A 19,302-nucleotide genomic window follows, 5' to 3' on the forward strand; every position below is an offset into this window, starting at 1 on the left:
CTGAAGACCTTGACAATATAGAATGTGTGTCATTGGAAATCCCCCACCATGGAACCACTAAGGCTGGGAGCCACACGGGGATTACTGCGATCCCATCCATGACACTCGGCTCACGCTGGCAGTACAGCAGAGCCAAGTGTCATACAAGTGTCAGGTCCGATCATGTGAGCGGACCTCAGCTGCGAGGGTCAGGCCGGCTCCGAGGCGCGGCAGGCCGGCATTTATCTCCCTCTCTCCTCCATAGCCGGCTATTGCCATTCTCGCCCTGCACTCGCGGTACACTGGTGTACTGCGAGTGCAGTGCGATTTTTCCATCGCCCCATACACTTGAATGGGTGAGAGAAAAACAACGATCGCATTCCACCCGCAGCATGCTGCAACTGTTTTCTCGGTCCGATTAGGGCTGAGAAAATAATTGCTCATGTGCGCTGGCACACAGGCTAATATTGGTCCGAGTGGAATACGATGTTTTATCGCACTCCACTCGCACAGATTTTCATGACGTGTGTCTTAGGCCTAATAGTGAACAGACCATACACCCAGACAAAGGAAACATTTGACCATATATAGACTTTTAATATCACTATTACATTTCTGAACAAATCCAATGACAACCTGTATTACACAGACAATGATCAGAGATGGAGCTTCCTCCCGAATGTCAATCCTACGTACAAGGGAGAAATAGGAGCAATTACATACAATGATAGATATCAAATTCATAAGGAGGTTTGGTCCCAAAAAGGAGGAAAAAGGTAAAATTTAACCAATTTTTTTTTGCAAACATAGCTTCTCTGAGATTAAAATATTGGAAGTGTCATATTGTTTTGTCGTGATTTCTTCTCAGTGCACCAGTGGGGCCTGCTTGAGGGATATCAGGACTGAGCGCATACGCGAAACATCTTTTGCTTGCTTGCTAGACTTGGGGTTAAAGTCACAAAGACGAGCCACTCTCTCCCAATCTGTTCCTGGGCATGTTTCTTCAGCATCGCTCACAAACGCCTCTTCGGCAGCCCTGAAAAGCAGCAAATTCACCAATTAGAAAGAGATCCGAGATTAAGTATTTATTTCCCCTCTGGTTACAAAGGATTCAATTACACAGTTTCCTAAGCCTTAAACTGTATCAAACTGAAATGCATTCAACATGGTTTCAAGATAGAAGCAGACCTGATCTATTTATATACTATATACTAGGGTTTACATTATATCAACTAATAAAATACGGAAACGAAAACATTTTGAGAAACAGAAATAAGTAAAACTCAGGGCAAAAATGATTACTATGAACCTCAGCTCAAATGGAATTAGTATAAGTTTAGTTCTTGAGTGACAAATGCCATCACTCATCGTAGACTTGGCCCTATCTATAATAATAAATAATAATAATAATAATAATAATAATAATAAATAAAAAAAAGTCTAGTTTTCACCAACTTTTTTGTGCTCAAAATTATCTTTATTCATCTGAGGGCGCCCAGTCCTGACCCCCCCCCCCCAGCTTTCCCAGGGCGCCCAGTCAAGCCTCCCCCCCCCCCCCCACCGCAGCTTTCCCAGGGCGCCCAGGCGCCCAGTCTCGTCCACCCCCTCTCAGTGCCCCCCCCCCCCAGCTTTCCCAGGGCGCCCAGTCCCGGCCCCACCAGCTTTCCCAGGGCACCCAGTCCCGGCCCCACCAGCTTTCCCAGGGCGCCCAGTCCCGGCCCCACCAGCTTTCCCAGGGCGCCCAGTCCCGGCCCCACCAGCTTTTCCAGGGCGCCCAGTCCCGGCCCCACCAGCTTTCCCAGGGCGCCCAGTCCCGGCCCCACCAGCTTTTCCAGGGCGCCCAGTCCCGGCCCCACCAGCTTTCCCAGGGCGCCCAGTCCCGGCCCCACCAGCTTTCCCAGGGCGCCCAGTCCCGGCCCCACCAGCTTTCCCAGGGCGCCCAGTCCCGGCCCCACCAGCTTTCCCAGGGCGCCCAGTCCCGGCCCCACCAGCTTTCCCAGGGCGCCCAGTCCCGGCCCCACCAGCTTTCCCAGGGCGCCCAGTCCCGGCCCCACCAGCTTTCCCAGGGCGCCCAGTCCCGGCCCCACCAGCTTTCCCAGGGCGCCCAATCCCGGGCCAACCAGCTTTCCCAGGGCGCCCAATCCCGGCCCAACCAGCTTTCCCAGGGTGCCCAATCCCGGCCCAACCAGCTTTCCCAGGGCGCCCAATCCCGGCCCAACCAGCTTTCCCAGGGCGCCTAATCCCGGCCCAGCCGCTTTCAGAGGGCGCTCAGAACCAACCGACTGTGCGTTTGGCTCCTGCAGTATCAGTGTTATTTCGCACACATGCCTAAGTCTACAGTTCAGGTAGTGCTCCCTCTGGGCAAGTGGATACTGTGACTGATGGGAACTGAGGAGTGGAATGGTTCAATTGGCATTTGGGCAAGCAAAGGGAGCAAAGTGCTTCATCTGCCTAGTGAATAAAAGATAAATTATCTGCACATAAAAGTTATAGAAAAAAAAAAAAAAAACTAAAAAGAAGAAGTGACAATTATAGTAGCTACATCCCCTATACTGAATCTGAAAAGCTAAATTAGAGTTTTAGGGGAGAATGACTGCCTTTAATGAAATATGGCTACATTAAAAACTGCTGTATGGATGGTAGTCCTTGCTGTTACTGCCTCGCTCGAAGGTATTCTCCCGCTTTATGGATACTCTGTACCATGTTAAAGCATTATTTCAGAAACGCAAAAAGAGACAATATAACGGAAGCTACAGAGAAGCAGTCGTAACAAACAAGGCCTGCAAATCTAAGTAGCGAGTCAGTCTACGCCTGTACATACAGCCATTACACCTATACCTAATGCACGTATATATCAAACAGACAACATGTACTACTTTCAGAGCTCAGACCACTCATGGTTCGGCCCAGACAGAACACATAAGTCTAATGCTATAGGGTAAGGGGAACTGACTTCTGAAAGCCTTGCCGGAGAATGCCATTAATGCCCCATGGAGCCTAAAAGCTTTATGGTTCCATGCACCATTTATAGTAGCAGCCAAGCCATTGGAGAGGATAAAACAAGACGCAACATGTAGACAAAGCAGGAAAGAAGAAAAAAAATAAACTGAGGAGGAACCACAGTGAGGATGGGCTTCCATGGCAGGGTGAACATACGGAGGGTATACACACCACCGCAAACAGGTCACTACGACACTAGCACTAACCATAGGACGGACATGTTAAAGGGGCAGTGAGAAGATTTTACTTAACTGTTCTAGGCTGTAGCAAGGATGGTTTATGTTTGTGCTTATAGGTGACGAGAAGAAATAAAAACAAGAAAAAAGTTTAAGTCAGATATAGAAGATGAAAATGAACGTAATGATGCTGACAGGCAGGGCATGCACCATGACACAGCTGGCATGCTGGCAAATTCACTTAGCGTCAATGACAATTAGAAAATGTACACTAGTATTCATAGCCCAGGAACTAAATAGGCATCTAATGATAAGAGCGCAGGTTTCTGCAGCGGAGCACAACAATTACAGTGTATGATGCAGCTAAACACCCACACACAACTCAATAATACACGGGAGACGCATCCATTGTGTGCCGCCTGGATCACAGCTATCTGAAAGGGGATGTGTAGGCTGAAAATATCCTGCGCGCCGTGACGAGGCAGGGCTTACACCACGCGCCCACAGCGCTCTTCATGGGCTCCCTCTGGGATGTCATTACACCACGATATTGATAATCCAAAGGACTAAGACATACTGTGACTAACAGCATATTTATTGTGAAACGTGGAGAATACTCCGTGCACCCGGCTGCCATCTGTAGGCCTTCCATTTACCCAACGGTGTAGGAAGCTCAGAATGCCCTTCTCTATAGAAGGCCACCACAAAATCAATGCGATACCTGGCAGTAAATATAGTGTGTATCCCCTCCAGAGATATAGATATTCTACTCATGCATCATAATAGGACAGATGAAACGTTCATTTTTTTGGTTTGTTTGTTTTCTGTGTATCCAGCTATAACTTTTTTTGGGGACTATGTTGGAGGTGCAGGTTGGCTTTGTTCACCTTTTTATTCCATATTTTGAGCGGTAGGACAAAAAAAAAAATTCTGGAATTCTTGTTACGGTACAAGAAGTTACGGACATGGGTGTGCCGTACATGTGCATGTTTCTATAGGGCATTTTTTTAAACATTTACAATACTCAAAAATCCTACATGGAAGCGTAAAGAGGTTGGCCACTAGTTTAACATTGATGACCTATCCTAAGGATAGGCAATCAATGTCTGATTGGCCAGGTCCCAGCATCCCCATCAGGCTGGAATTGTTCAGTTCAGGAGCAGTCCCGTCAACAGATAGTGGTCGCAGCCGAGTACTGTACATCCATCTCCTATGGATTTGAATGGGAAGCAGATTTGCAGTACCCACCTGCAGCCGCTATCAGCAGACGGGGCAGCTCTGGAACGGAGCATTCAGCTATTGAGAACAGCTGATCGGCGGGGGTTGAGGGTGTAGGACCCTGTATGAAAAGATGATGATGACTTATCCTAAGGATAGGCCATCAATCTTAGAGTGGACAACCTCTTTAAGCATGTGATCCTTTGATCGTATCAATAATATACGTAGTACAGCGAATATCTAACGGGTCAGTGTTTGACGGGTCACCTGAGGCCCTATTTTCAGAGAGATCTGCTCAGATAAAAGGATTGAGCTATAGGGGTGCAGAGAAGCTGACAGGGAAAGCGCTGTTACCCTGTCAAACACAACATGGGAGAGCGGTGTAGCTTCAGAATAGAGAAGAGGTTAACAGCTAATATTACAGATAGCATAGATCCCGTCTGTTGCAGTGGCAGCCCAACTAACTGCCAGCCCCTCCTGCTGATGGCACAGCTCCTGCACTCAATCCACGCCTATGTGTATGGCATGGTGTGATAAACACCACAACACAGTAGACATATAGGCATAGTGAAAAATGGTTTACAGTAGGTCCTTCTGTCTATGTTCATAATGAATGTCCAAAAATGGGTGTGTGTATGTATTATACAGTACAGACCAACAGTTTGGACACACCTTCTCAAAGAGTTTTCTTTATTTTCATGACTGTGAAAATTGTAGATTCACATTGAACGCATCAAAGCTATGAATTAACACATGTGGAATTAAATACTTAACAAAAAAGTGTGAAACTGAAAATATGTCTTATATTCTAGGTTCTTCAAAGTAGCCACCTTTTGCTTTGATTACTGCTTTGCACACTCTTGGCATTCTCTTGATGAGCTTCAAGAGGTAGTTACCGGAAATGGTCTTCCAACAGTCTTGAAGGAGTTCCCAGAGATGCTTAGCACTTGTTGGCCCTTTTGCCTTTCAAACTGCGGTCCAGCTCACCCCAAACCATCTCGATTGGATTCAGGTCTGGAGACTGGAGGCCAGGTCATCTGGCGTAGCACCCCCCTCCTTCTTAGTCAAATAGCCCTTACACAGCCTTGAGGTGTGTTTGGGGTCATTGTCCTGTTGAAAAATAAATGATGGTCCAATTAAATGCAAACTGGATGGAATAGCATGCGGCTGCAAGATGCTTAGGTAGCCATGCTGGTACAGTATTGCCTTCAATTTTGAATAAATCCCCAACAGTTTCACCAGCAAAGCACCACTACACCATCACACCTCCTCCTCCATGCTTCACAGTGGGAACCAGGCATGTAGAGTCCATCCGTTCACCGTTTCTGCGTCGCACAAAGACACAGTGGTTGGATCCAAAGTTCTCAAATTTGGACTCATCAGACCAAAGCACCGATTTCCACTGGTCTAATGTCCATTCCTTCTGTTCTTTAGCCCAAACAAGTCTCTTCTGCTTGTTGCCTGTCCTTAGCAGTGGTTTCCTAGCAGCTATTTTACCATGAAGGCCTGCTGCACAATGTCTCCTCTTAACAATTGTTCTAGAGATGTGTCTGCTGCTAGAACTCTGTGTGGCATTGACCTGGTCTCTAATTTGAGCTGCTGTTAACCTGCGATTTCTAAGGCTGGTGACTCGGATAAACTTATCCTCCGCAGCAGAGGTGACTCTTGGTCTTCTTTTCCTGGGGCGGTCCTCATGTGAGCCAGTTTCTGTGTAGCGTTTGATGGTTTTTGCCACTGCACTTGGGGACACTTTCAAAGTTTTCCCAATTTTTCGGACGGACTGACCTTCATTTCTTAAAGTAATGATGGCAACTCGTTTTTCTTTATTTAGAATTTGTAGAATGGCAAGAACAAAAGCAGCTAACAGTCTATTCAGTAGGACTATCAGCTGTGTATCCACCAGACTTCTGCACAACACAAACGATGGTCCCAACTCCATTTATAAGGCAAGAAATCCCACTTATTAAACCTGACAGAGCACACCTGTGAAGTGAAAACCATTTCCGGTGACTACCTCTTGAAGCTCATCAAGAGAATGCCAAGAGTGTGCAAAGCAGTAATCAAAGCAAGAGGTGGCTACTTTGAAGAATCTAGAATATAAAGACATATTTTCAGTTGTTTCACACTTTGTCAAGTATTTCATAGTTTTGATGTCTTCAATGTGAATCTACAATTTTCAATGTCATGAAAATAAAGAAAACTCTTTGAATGAGAAGGTGTGTCCAAACGTTTGGTCTGTACTGTCTATCTCTATATATGGAGAAGGAAGAGGGATCCATATTTGAAAATATAATATAATATAATATAATATAATATAATATATATATATAATTATTTTTTTCCCAATCTGTATTAAAGGGGTTCTCTCCTCCTAGCTCTTCAGAAGCTCCATTCTGCGTGCTCCTGTTTGAATGTCACCTCAGACCACTAAATGTCACACCGCTTGCCTGAACGGTCTGATCCCATTGCTGTTATATGAGGCAGCACTGGGCAGGAAATAGAGCTGGAGTGACAGAGGCAACAGATCTACAAATAGTTCTTCAGCCTCATGTACATATCAAATGAAACGCTGATTTCTCAGTAATGGAGGAGCTGACTGGACATGTAAAGGTATTGCTGGACTGGTCTTCTAAAGCGGTACATGGCCATAGAAGTTAGTTGGGGGGGGGGGGTGAAATCCTGACAAATTCTCTAAGGTACGTGTCTTTGGGTGAATTCGTCCAATCCATTATGAAGACCATTAGATAAAGCTCTGTGCACACCATGCCTGGTCACATTCTGAGTTAGATGGCCATGTAATACAGCTACATAAAAGGAAGAAAAGCCCCACAACCTGTCTCGTACATACACAAAGCAGCTGAAATGAGCCATCATTAGATACTTCACTATATATTTAATCACATACATGACACAGCTGGAAATGCCGTTTTCCAGCTACTGCTCAGTTTTGTACCTTGTGCATTATTTAGTAAAAGAAAAGCTCCCGCTAGGCTGGGGGCGCACACAAAAATACGGCTTTTCTACGCGTATACAAGTCTGAAATGAATGCCTCTATTGTACCACACAACACAGGAACATAGACTTCCAGCGAACATTTAATAAGCAGCTGACAAAATGCGGTGAAATATATACTTGTTACTAAACTTCGATAAATAAAACTGACAATATAATTCCAGGAAAAAAATAAGAAATACATAAAAGTAAATTAACTGTTCTCATCTCCCCTAAAATGACATGTGGCACCCATCCTGACATTATACCATTGTATGCAACAGATTTCTAAACTATAATTGGATGCTTAGAAAGCAATTAAAAGAAAACATGTAAAAGGGTGAAGTGAAAAAAGCCCAACGTACCGTACGATACAAGCACATAGGCGTACTGTGTGATTTCTATGGACAAACCATTGCAATCATTTACACAAGTGGGTGTGAATATTCATACTAGTAAGGTGACCCATAATGACACCACAGCTACTACAGATAGTAGTAAAGGCAACTTTTCAGTGGATGGTATATATTTTATGAAGTGTTCGAATTTCCCATTGACTTCCATTATAATCGCTACACGAGACAAGGCCATCCGAGCATCCACCTTCTCGTTACGAGCATGGTAGTGGTAATCACCACTAGTGGGGATCTAAAGACAATGCCGATATTAAAGCTCAGTACAGCATCCTCTACTATGGGGAGGGCAGGTTGGGGCGTGACATCGTTCCCCAATGTCTACTGCCCCCTCAGTGGTGGGTGAAAGAAATATTGACCACAAAGACGTTTCTTCATGCTATCATCTGTGTTAAGTCGCGGTCATGCTGATAAACTCATACCTTCGTTTTAGCAATCTGCGTTTCCATTACAGAGAAGTCCATTGTTCACTATTTATGCTGATGTGCCGCAATTGCAGGGTGCTTGGCATTGCACTTGCAGCTCTCCGACCTCTTTCACCACCTGCTATCCTTTAAGTGATCTCCTCCCCTCAGCTCTTGCTCAAGCGCTATCATTTTTTGGGGAGCGGTACATAGGCAGATCCATAGTCCAGTTCTCGCAACATCCTCAGGGATGAACAGCGTTTGTGTGAGAACACCGGAGTGGAAGCAGGTCACCGTGAGAAAAGTGTCCGACATGTCAGTCAGTTAAGGAAGACCATTGGTGGGTAGGGTAAGAGGTACATAAGCCGGAGAGCTATAAGTGCAGGGACAAGCTCATTCGCATAAAACATTGGAAAAAGCATTTTTTTTCTACAACTAAAAAAGGTATAGATTATTCAGCGTTACAGCAACTTCTCATAAAGGATATTCATTTGACAAAAACCTGCTGACCACTTCTCTATGTCCTCCTTACTAAGGCTTACTGAGCAGTTTGCTCATCCCAACGAGCATTTTGATGCTAATTTACAGACTATAATGGAAGTCAATGGGGAACTTGAGTATAGAGTTGAGCGAGTACCTAACTATTCGTACTATACTCATAATGAATACTGTCTAATACTCGCGAATTCATTCCGAATAGCGTGTGCAATGCAAGTCAATGGGGAAAACTCACAAAGTAACGACTAACCTAAATTCTGCACGATTCGCTACTCGCGTGAATAGTAAGAATTCGGGTTAGTCGTTACTTTGTGAGTTTTCCCCACTTGACTTGCACATGCTATTTGGAATGAATACGCGAGTATTAGATAGTGCTCATTAGGAGTATAGCGAGTACGAATAGTTAGGTACTCGCTTAACTCTACTTGAGAGCTTTTGTGGGAACTCTGCCGGAAAAATGTTTGGGCTCCCCATTGACTTCTATTATACTCTGTAAATGAGTACTGAGCACTAAAATGCTCGTTAGGCTTACCGAGCACTTCAGATGAGGTGAGAATTGGGCGAACATGCCATTTTCGGTGGGACCAGTTGACCACCTTACATGTATGGGGTGAAATCCTGACTCTCTTCCGACAGATTAGGTCAGGGAAGAGAACGGTCAGCAGAACAAATCTAGTGTATAAGGCCAACTTTACATGGAAAATAAGAAAAATATATAAACTACACAACAGGGAGAACTGCTATGGTGTGATTATCTTAACAGCAGGCACAAACGTGCCACCTGACATGATCTTTTCCCCTCCTACCTGTAATAACCGCAGTACCTAGGCGGCCCCCCCCCCAGTAGTCGTAGCAGTGCCAATCAATCCAGGACAACTTATCGAAGCTCATAGCTGATTTTAGTCATTGTGGCAATTGGATGGATATTATGGATATTGGATATTATGCTTTTTCTACTGGGACCCCGGCCATACGTAGTGCCATTGTTAATGGCTGCACAATTTTGCAAGTAAACTTTTGCAGGTATTATGACATTATGGTTTTTGCCTACATCACAGAGGTAACTTGGCGGACCAGTGCCTTACCGTTAACTTAACCGACAATTAAGGAGATTCTATTTTTTAGGACCCCTTTGTCAGTGCGTCACACAATAACAGCATTACGTTTTAATACATCTGTTCACAGACAAAGCCCACAAAGTTCCTATTACAGGTCTCCTCACCCAACAGAAAAGCGCAAACATAGTGACACAAAAAAAAGAACATCCATTTAGTGATTAGAATTAGTAATTTTGCAACATACACATAACCAATCACGTCAGCGAAGGGTTGTTTGTAGAAAGCTTCATCTGCCACCCTACAGACAGCAAGAAGTCCAAAGAGAAGGCAAGCAGGCAAAGAAGAAAAGAGGGAGAGAGCATTGAAAAGTGGAGAACATCAGAGCGTTATAACAGTATGGAGAATAAAAGGAGATTAGTGACACCATGCATGAAGCAAGACCACCACCACAGCACAAAAATGGTGTAGACTGTCAAATAAGATGTTGGTTGCCCATAAGATCATTGTTCTCGGCAGCACATTGTAATATATAAACAGTACCTGCGCTGGCGAGAACAATGGCAGCCTACATGCACTAAATCCCCCATTACACAGTCTTGTACGCATCATTAAGGGGGAACCTATCACTGTAAATGTAGTCCGATAAGTGGTATGGAGAAGGAAGCGGAGCAGAATGATATGTAGGTTTGTGAGAAAAAAAAAAAATTCAGTAGAACTTGGATTTATTAACTGAAAGCCCACTGCATTTATATGGGTCCAATTGGCGGTCCTACCAGTGACCAAGTCTCCCCTGTATGACTATGCATAGAGATAACTGTCAATCACTAGTAGGACCGCCCACTGGACTCTTGTGAAAGTATTTTAAAAAGGGAATCAGTCAGCAGGTTTTTGCCATGTGAGCTCAGAACAGCGTGATGTAGGGGTTAAAAAGCAAAATGCAACTACGCCTCATTTGTGTGTGCACGCACTATTTGTTATTGAAACTTATAGCTTTATTACCCTGTGATTAACATTGCAGGACTAGAAATGCCTGTGCACAGAAGTCTGACATGCCCCCTGCTGTGATTGACACCGCACAGTCAATGCACAATCTCTATAGAGAGAGCCTGGTGTGGGCTTCAGCTCTGCCAGCTCAGCTACATGCTTACAACTCAATTCTTTGATTGTGTCAGAATGGCTGTACCCAGTAATCTAAAGGCCGCTTTACACGCTGCGACATCGCTAAAGCGATCTCATTGGGGTCACGGAATTTGTGACGCACATCCGGCCGCATTAGCGATGTTGTTGCGAGTGACACCTATGAGCGATTTTGCAGCGTCGCAAAAACGTGCAAAATCGCTCATCGGTGACATGGGGGTCCATTCTCGAATATCGTTACTGCAGCAGTAACGATGTAGTTCGTCGTTCTTGCGGCAGCACACATCGCTCCGTGTGACACCGCAGGAACGAGGAACCTCTCCTTACCTGCCTCCCGCCCGCAATGAGGAAGGAAGTAGGTGGGCGGGATGTTACGTTCCGCTCATCTCAGCCCCTCCGCTTTGATTGGGCGGCCGCTTGGTGACGTCGCTGTGATGCCACACGGACCGCCCCCTTAGAAAGCGACGTCGCAGGGCAGGTAAGTAGTGTGACGGGTCTGGGCGATGTTGTGCGCCACGGGCAGCGATTTGACCGTGTCGCACAACCGATAGGGGCGGGTACCCACGCTAGCGATATCGGTACAGATATCACAGCGTGTAAAGTGGCCTTTAGTCAAACAGTTTGATTCAGGATCTCCTTGCCTACATTATGCTGCTCTCAGATGACGTAGCAAAAGCCTGCTGACAGATTCCCTTTATTGACTAAAACAGACGTTTTACTGAAACTTTTCCCATAAAAGGCTAAATTCCCATGAACTTTTGATATTGCAGAATTTCTGCACCTATTTAAAATTAGGTTGTCTTTTTTTTTCAGATAATTTTTATCACATTTTTGACACTACGGTTTCTGTCTTTGATAGGTCATTCTTTAAATAATACTGCTTTGTTTTTGTTACTTCCTAGTATGTGACAAAATATTACTGATATACGCGAGATTCCTACAAGATTCATCCACTGTGCTGGAACTGTAAGACGCAACAAAAACAAGCAGTATCAAAAACTCATGGTGGGAACATAGCTATACAATCTAATCAGTGCTGGTAATGATGGGTGTAATATTACAGTTTTCTTAGTATACACATAGTAATTAAAAATAGTTAGGAATTACCGATTATTTGCTTTAGTCTTCAGTAACAATTCATCCTGTCTGGCATACCATTCGTCTAACTCCTTTGAAGCCTTCTCTTTCCATTCAGATTCTTGCTTTTTAGAGTTAGCATCTGTGTATAAGACAGAAACCATTTATCACACAGAACAAAAAAGGTCAGGATTAGGGATTCTATTCGCGAATATTCGATGCGCAATGTAAGTCTATTGGAAGCCCGAATAGTTGTTATTCAGGTTTCTCATAGACTTACATTGCGCATCGAATATTCGCGAATAGTGGCGACCTATTCGGAAAACATATATTCAAAGCCGAATATTTGAGGTAGTCGATCATCCCTAGTCAGGATACATTGATTTGCAGGACTTATATATATTATATTTTTTTTAGGAAAAAGATTATCAATAATACACCAAGTACAGAGGATACAGTTCTTGTTCTGGGGGTGGGGAGTCATATTGGCATACACGCACAATAACAGATCATCAGCAGGGGTCTGACTCCCAACACCCTACAACCAGCTGATGAAGGGGGGGGGGGGGCACAGCTCATTAATGAGCACATTGCTCCCTTTGGTTGTTTATTTGCTGAGATTTTGAAGCTGATGCCAGGGGCATATTGTACACTGAAGAGAGGCTCATAGAAGAGATGGTACCTTTCTCCTTTATGAATCCATACCTTGATTTGGATACAAAAGTTAGGGTCAAATCAAATAGAAGGACTCAGTCCATCGGTTGCATCAGTAATCTCTGGCTGCCGGATGGTTGGCCTCTGAACCACCTACCTTATCATCAGCCAGTCTGGCGTGACGACATTTGTATCATGCAACAACGATGCGCCAATGGCTAATAAAGAAGAGCTGCAGATTTTGTCAAGTAAGGAGCAGTTCTCAGAGTTCCCATCCAGAAACCACACTTTACTTGTGTCTAATGGACCAAGTCTAGTGGTTAGGCTGGAGTCACACTTGTGTGTGACTTGTGCGAGTATCAGATCGCACTGCCCGGACCGGCTGGCTCTCTCTTCTCCCAGGGGCGGCTCCGCTGTATGTAATTCTATGATGCTGACCCGCTCCTGTCAGGAGAGCCGCGGCCGGTCCGGGCAGTGCGATCCGATACTCGCACAAGTCACACACAAACGTTATTGAATCGCTCCCACCTTCTTGATCCCTCAATCAGGAAACTGCAATCCTAAGGCTGATCAACCATAATCTATTTTTTTTTCCTATTTTCCTGAACACAAGCCGATACCAGATGATAAAGCTACCAGAACAGCTTCTGCATATATACTTAGAGACGGAGTTCTTACCAAGCACTTCTAAACGACTCCTCTGTTCCTCCCTCCATTTGCGGATGCTCTCTGGCTCTGCCTGTAGCCGGTCGGCATGGGAAATTGCTGCATAACTGTCTGTTGGGCCATTAGACTCCTGATCAAACCGTAAATAACATTTAATCCCCATGTATACATACAGTTACACACAACTAAGAATTTGTCATTTATAAACACATGGTCATGGCACTAAGAACTGAACCTAAAATACAATGACAATTTTTTTTTAATACACAACCCTGCATATGTGCCCCAAACCGTGCTCATTAAAAAGCAATATAAAAAACATAGTTATTTAAATTCTATTCACCGCAAAGCTGCCGTGTGCTGCGCCAAGCAAACGACTGTTAGAGAAGAGGCAAGAGTAAGAAACACTGAATATCACCACCACATAGCTTTCTCATGAGCCAGATCAGACACCCCCATACTTTGCACTGACGAGGGGCAAGCACCCCGAAACACCGTGTCTGTAAATTGGGATTCTGATCTGGCTTATATATCCTGAGTCATATTGCAAAGGATTGTTAAAAATCCACTTGTGACTTTTAAGATCGCTACTTCCAATAGGTGGCGCTGTGCTAGAGTTTGTCTCCTTTACTGGAGAGACAATTTGAATATCACCAGGCAGCCGCTAAGTGCAAGAATAGGATAATGTGAGAAGTGCTCTGGATAATAAAAAAAAAAAATAACACACACACACACACACACACAAACACAAACACACAAACACAAGATTTTATATGTAATTCCATTTGCACATAAAGTGATACATTTTATCAATAATACATGGAGAGAAGTCCGGCACAAAGTGTAATAGCATAAATTAGAAATAAACTTTAAAAGAAATAAATAAAAATCACCAAAACATCTCGTGCCGAGCTTCCAGTGACTATTTGTAGTGTTTTAACACTAGAAGTCCCAGAAATTTCGAGCTACCCTCTAAAGTCCCGAAAGAGGGTCAAATGACCCTTAAGGCCCCGTCACACTAAGCAACATCGCTAGCAACATCGTTGCTAACGAACAACTTTTGTGACGTTGCTAGCGATGTTGCTGTGTGTGACATCCAGCAACAACCTGGCCCCTGCTGTGAGGTCGTTGGTTGTTGCTCAATGTCCTGGGCCATTTTTTAGTTGTTGCTGTCCCGCTGTGAAGCACAGATCGCTGTGTGTGACAGCGAGACAGCAACAACTAAATGTGCAGGCAGCAGGAGCCGGCTTCTGCGGAGGCTGGTAACCAATGTAAACATCGGGTAACCAAGAAGCCCTGTCCTTGGTTACCCGATATTTACCTTTGATACCAGCCTCAGCCGCTCTCACTGTCAGTGCCGGCTCCTGCTCTGTGCACATGTAGCTGCAGGACACATCGGGTTAATTAACCCGATGTGTGCTGTAGCCAGGAGAGCAAGGAGCCAGCGCTAAGCAGTGTGCGCTGCTCCCTGCTCTGTGCACATGCATCTTCAGCACACATCGGGTAATTAACCCGATGTGTGCTGTACTAGGAGAGCAAGGAGCCAGCGCTCAGTGTGCGCTGCTCCCTGCTCTCTGCACGTGTGGCTGGTCACTGGTTGCTGGTGAGCTCACCAGAAACTCGTGTAGCGACGCTCCAGCGATCCCTGCCAGGTCAGGTTGCTGGTGGGATCGCTGGAGCGTCGCAGTGTGACATCTCACCAGCAACCTCCTAGCAACTTACCAGCGATCCCTATCGTTGTTAGGATCGCTGGTAAGTTGCTTAGTGTGACTGGACCTTTAGTCCAAACTGTAATTAAGGCCATTACTGTCACACCACAGGAGGTTGAAAAACAACAACCTCCTGTGGTGCGACAGTAATGGCCTTAATTACAGAACAAAAGGCAGTGATTATACGAGGTTAGCTAAAATCCTTCAGGTCATTCCACCCGTCTCTGGGTTCCAAAAGGTAAAAAAGTTAAATGACCCCTCTCTGGGACTTCTAGTGTTAATCAAGCAATTCTACACAATTAGCTCATTAGGCTCCTTGCATTTTTTTTTTTTTTAATGAGGTTTTATAGCATTTTACAGCTACTAGAGATGAGCAAATACATTCGAGAACAACTGAATTCTACTCCGATCTTACATAAAGCCGCATTCTCCAAAATTAAGGGGTTTTTTTTGCTTTTGTTTTTTTTGCAATTCACATTTACGAGGATTCAGCAAGATGAGAAAGCAAGAACCAAGTATAGCTGACCTCATTACTAGTAGTATACATGAACCCCATGATATGAATATAATAATTTGTGGAAGATCAGGGGTATTAACATGTTGAAAATACAACTCTGGTACCACAATTGTGAAAAAGTGTATACATTTTATTACAAAAATACATAAATTGTAGTCAAATGTGGTAAACCATTGGAATTAGACATACAACATTAATAACCAGATCTATAGGAGACAAGAGGAGGAAAAAGGGGGATTCAGCAAGATTAAGCACCAAAAAGTAAAAAGCCTTCTACCCATATAAAAGCTCACCTCTCTGGCCTCACCAGTTCTTGCCGCATGTTCTGATCCCCCACCACTCACACCAAACCAAGATTTCCAGCTTTCATGAGTCCTGGGAATCAGTGGCATGACTAGAGTTTGATAGGACCTGATGCAAAGTTTGGACCTGGGCCCCCCAAACCATACACAGACACTCAGCGTATGGGCTAATGACGCTGACATTAGGGATACAGGATAGTGTCGCTGACACTTGGCTTAGTCCCTCAGCACCCAGGTTTCCCCATGATCTAAATTCCCCTCTATCAGCACCCAGCTTTCCTGTGTTCTGATCTCCATCTTGTCCTCAGCACCCAGCTTTCCTGTGTTCTGATCTCCATCTTGTCCTCAGCACCCAGCTTTCCTGTGTTCTGATCTCCATCTTGTCCTCAGCACCCAGCTTTCCTGTGTTCTGATCTCCATCTTGTCCTCAGCACCCAGCTTTCCTGTGTTCTGATCTCCATCTTGTCCTCAGCACGCAGCTTTCCTGTGTTCTGATCTCCATCCAGTCCTCAGCACGCAGCTTTCCTGTGTTCTGATCTCCATCCAGTCCTCAGCACGCAGCTTTCCCATGATATCAGATCATTGGAAACCTGGATGCTGAGTGAAAGATGTATAGCAGAGCATGGGAAAGAGCCTCTTTCCCTCAGCATAAAACTTTCCTATCCCACGCTTTTATATTTGTCCCCCCTTCCTATATACAGTGCAGTATTCGCCCCCTTGAATTTTTCAACCTTTTCCCACATTTCAGGCTTCAAACATAAAGATAAATTTTTTAACGTTATGGTGAAGAATCAACAACAAGTGGGACACAATTGTGAAGTTGAACAAAATTTATTGCTTATTTTAAATGTTTATAAAAAATAAATAACTGAAAAGTGGTTAAAATTGATGGGAAGATGGATGGAGCCAAATACAGGACCATTCTTGAAGAAAACCTGTTGGAGTCTGCAAAAGACCTGAGACTGGGACGGAGATTTGTCTTCCAAGACAATGATCCCAAATATAAAGCAAAATCTAAGATGGAATGGTTCACAAATAAACGTATCCAGGTGTTAGAATGGCCAAGTCAAAGTCCAGACCTGAATCCAATCGAGAATCTGTGGAAAGAGCTGAAAACTGCTGTTCACAAACGCTCTGCATCCAACCTCACACAGCTTGAGCCACTTGCAAAGGAAGAATGGGCAAGAATTTCAGTCTCTCGATGTGTAAAACTGATTGACACATACCTCAAGCGACTTGCAGCTGTAATCGCAGCAAAGGGTGCCGCTACAAAGTATTAACTTAAAGAGGCTGAATAATATTGCACGCCACAATTTTCAGTTTATTATTTTTTAAAAAAGTTTAAAATAAGCAATAAATTTCATTCAACTTCACAATTGTGTCCCACTTGTTGTTGATTCTTCACCAGAACATTAACATTTTTATCTTTATATTTGAAGCCCGAAATGTGGGAAAAGGTTGAAAAATTCAAAGGGCCAAATACTATAATGGCCCCCACATAACCTTCCATATAGTACAATGGATCCCACGTAACCCTTCACATATTATAATGGAGCTCCCATAGCCCTTCATATTGTAGTATGCAGTCCACATACAGTTTAATGCACCCCCATAGGCCTCTGGCAACCGTGTACTCCCTGATTAACCCCTTCAGCCCCCGGGCACTTTCCGTTTTTGCGGTTTTGTTTTTTGCTCCCCTTCTTCCGAGAGCCATAACTTTTTTATTTTTTGTCAATCTTGCCATATGAGGGCTTGTTTTTTGCGGGACGAGTTGTACTTTTAAATGAATGAAAATATATTATATTTATATATTTATTATATTATATTATATTATATTATATATTTACTATATAGTGTACTGGAACACAGTAAAAAAATTTCAAGTGTGGAAAAACTGCAAAAAAAGTGTGATGCACAATAGTTTTTGGGATGTTTTATTCACAGTGTTCACTATATGGTAAAACTGATGTATGGGTATGATGCCTGAGGTCGGTGCGAGTTTGTAGACACCAAACATGTATAGATTTACTTGTATCTAAAGGGGTAAAAAAAAATTCACAAGTTTGTCCAATAAAAGTGGCGCACGTTTTGCGCCATGTTCCGAAACACGTAGCGTTCTCATTTTTTCTGGATCTATGGCTCAGTGACTGCTTTTTTTTTGCTTCTCGAGCTGACGTTTCTAATGGTACCATTTTTGCGCAGATGCTACATTTTGATCGTCTGTTATTGCATTTTGCGAAAAACATGTGTGACCAAAAAAACGTAATTTTGGCGTTTGGAATTTTTTTTGCCACTACGTTGTTTACCAGATTAATTGATTTTATATTTTGATAGATCGGGCATTTCTGAATGCGGCGATACCAAAATGTGTGTATATTTTTTTTAACCCTTTTTCAAATGGGGTGAAAGGGGGGTGATTTGAACTTTTAGGTTTTTTTTATTGTTTAACACTTTTTTTTTTTAATTTTACTAGTCCCCCTAGGGGGCTATAGCGATCAGCAATCCGATCGCTCTGATCTATCTGCTGATCACAGCTACACAGCAGATACGGTCACTTCCTGTTTCATTCGGCTCCAGGCCGGGTGAAAACGAAAGTAAAACGTCATAGCTGCAGACATCATCACCCTGTGCTACCATGGCAACCACCGAAAGTCAAGTCATCACACATGCAGGCACACATGTCAGCTCAGTATGCTTAATGTGACACGCTCCATGACGGATAGATCCGTCAAAGGTTGTGAAGGGGTTAAAAGAATTACAACATACATACATACATACATACACTACCTCTATTTATTCCCCCGCTGCTCCGGTCAGGGGTACTCCCGTCCTGCATGTCTCAGCACAGCAGTCGAGCAGTAGTGACAACACTGCGCTCTGCTGCACTGGAGACATCGAGCGCAGGCACAAGGGGAGAATGATGAAGGATGGAGCAGAGCGCGCCATCCTTCATCATTACTTTGTGTAAGGGAGGCCTGATGCCACTGGGCCCCCCCTGACTCACGGACCCCATAGCAGCCGCATCACAGAGAGGAGACAGCTGCTTCTCTGCAGGGCGGGCGCCAGGAACCTAACCCTACTGGGCTTGGTTGCAATCTCTGCGACCGCCATCGTTACGCCCCTGCCGGGAATGTTCTGTACGTTGTTCAGAACCTTCCCAGACATCATGAAAGCTAGAAGGACTAGAAAGGTGGTGGTGGGTAAAGGTGAGGAGTGTGGTAAGATTCATTTTTTTTTTTTTTTAAATAAATTACATTATGCTTTGGGGTCTCAAGAATCACAGAGCATAAGGGAAATAACATAGGCGATGTTCACAAACAACATTTTTGGAGCCAAAACCTGTTCTCTTTGTAATAAAAACGGGAATAGAGGTGAAACAGATATATTTAATTAACTGAAGGGTATTCAGAGTACATAGAAAAAAATAAGTGCTTAAAATAGGACTTTGTTACCTGGTAGAAGTCTCCATTCAATACACCATCTGTAGGATAAAGAGAAGAATA

The 19,302-nt window shown here is 44.1% G+C and overlaps 1 protein-coding gene across 3 annotated transcripts in view; it reads right to left on the reverse strand.

Moving 5' to 3' along the window:
- Nucleotides 1–551: 551 nt before the first annotated feature.
- Nucleotides 552–19,302, reverse strand: part of CLTA (clathrin light chain A) — a 29,551-nt gene continuing 10,800 nt past the window's right edge. The window contains exons 2-7 of one of the 3 annotated variants that reach the window (XM_075315691.1): nucleotides 19,252–19,280; nucleotides 13,284–13,401; nucleotides 11,982–12,093; nucleotides 9,982–10,035; nucleotides 3,232–3,267; nucleotides 552–1,015 (exon numbers count right to left, since the gene is read on the reverse strand). In XM_075315691.1, the coding sequence (XP_075171806.1) occupies nucleotides 844–1,015; nucleotides 3,232–3,267; nucleotides 9,982–10,035; nucleotides 11,982–12,093; nucleotides 13,284–13,401; nucleotides 19,252–19,280 (521 nt within the window). In that variant the 3' untranslated portion in view covers nucleotides 552–843. The remainder of the gene's footprint in view (nucleotides 1,016–3,231; nucleotides 3,268–9,981; nucleotides 10,036–11,981; nucleotides 12,094–13,283; nucleotides 13,402–19,251; nucleotides 19,281–19,302) is intronic. The other 2 variants (XM_075315701.1, XM_075315708.1) reach the window with 2 other exon arrangements.

Source organism: Anomaloglossus baeobatrachus, chromosome 1 (genome assembly GCF_048569485.1).
Source record: "Anomaloglossus baeobatrachus isolate aAnoBae1 chromosome 1, aAnoBae1.hap1, whole genome shotgun sequence".
NCBI classification, from domain to species: Eukaryota; Metazoa; Chordata; class Amphibia; order Anura; family Aromobatidae; genus Anomaloglossus; species Anomaloglossus baeobatrachus.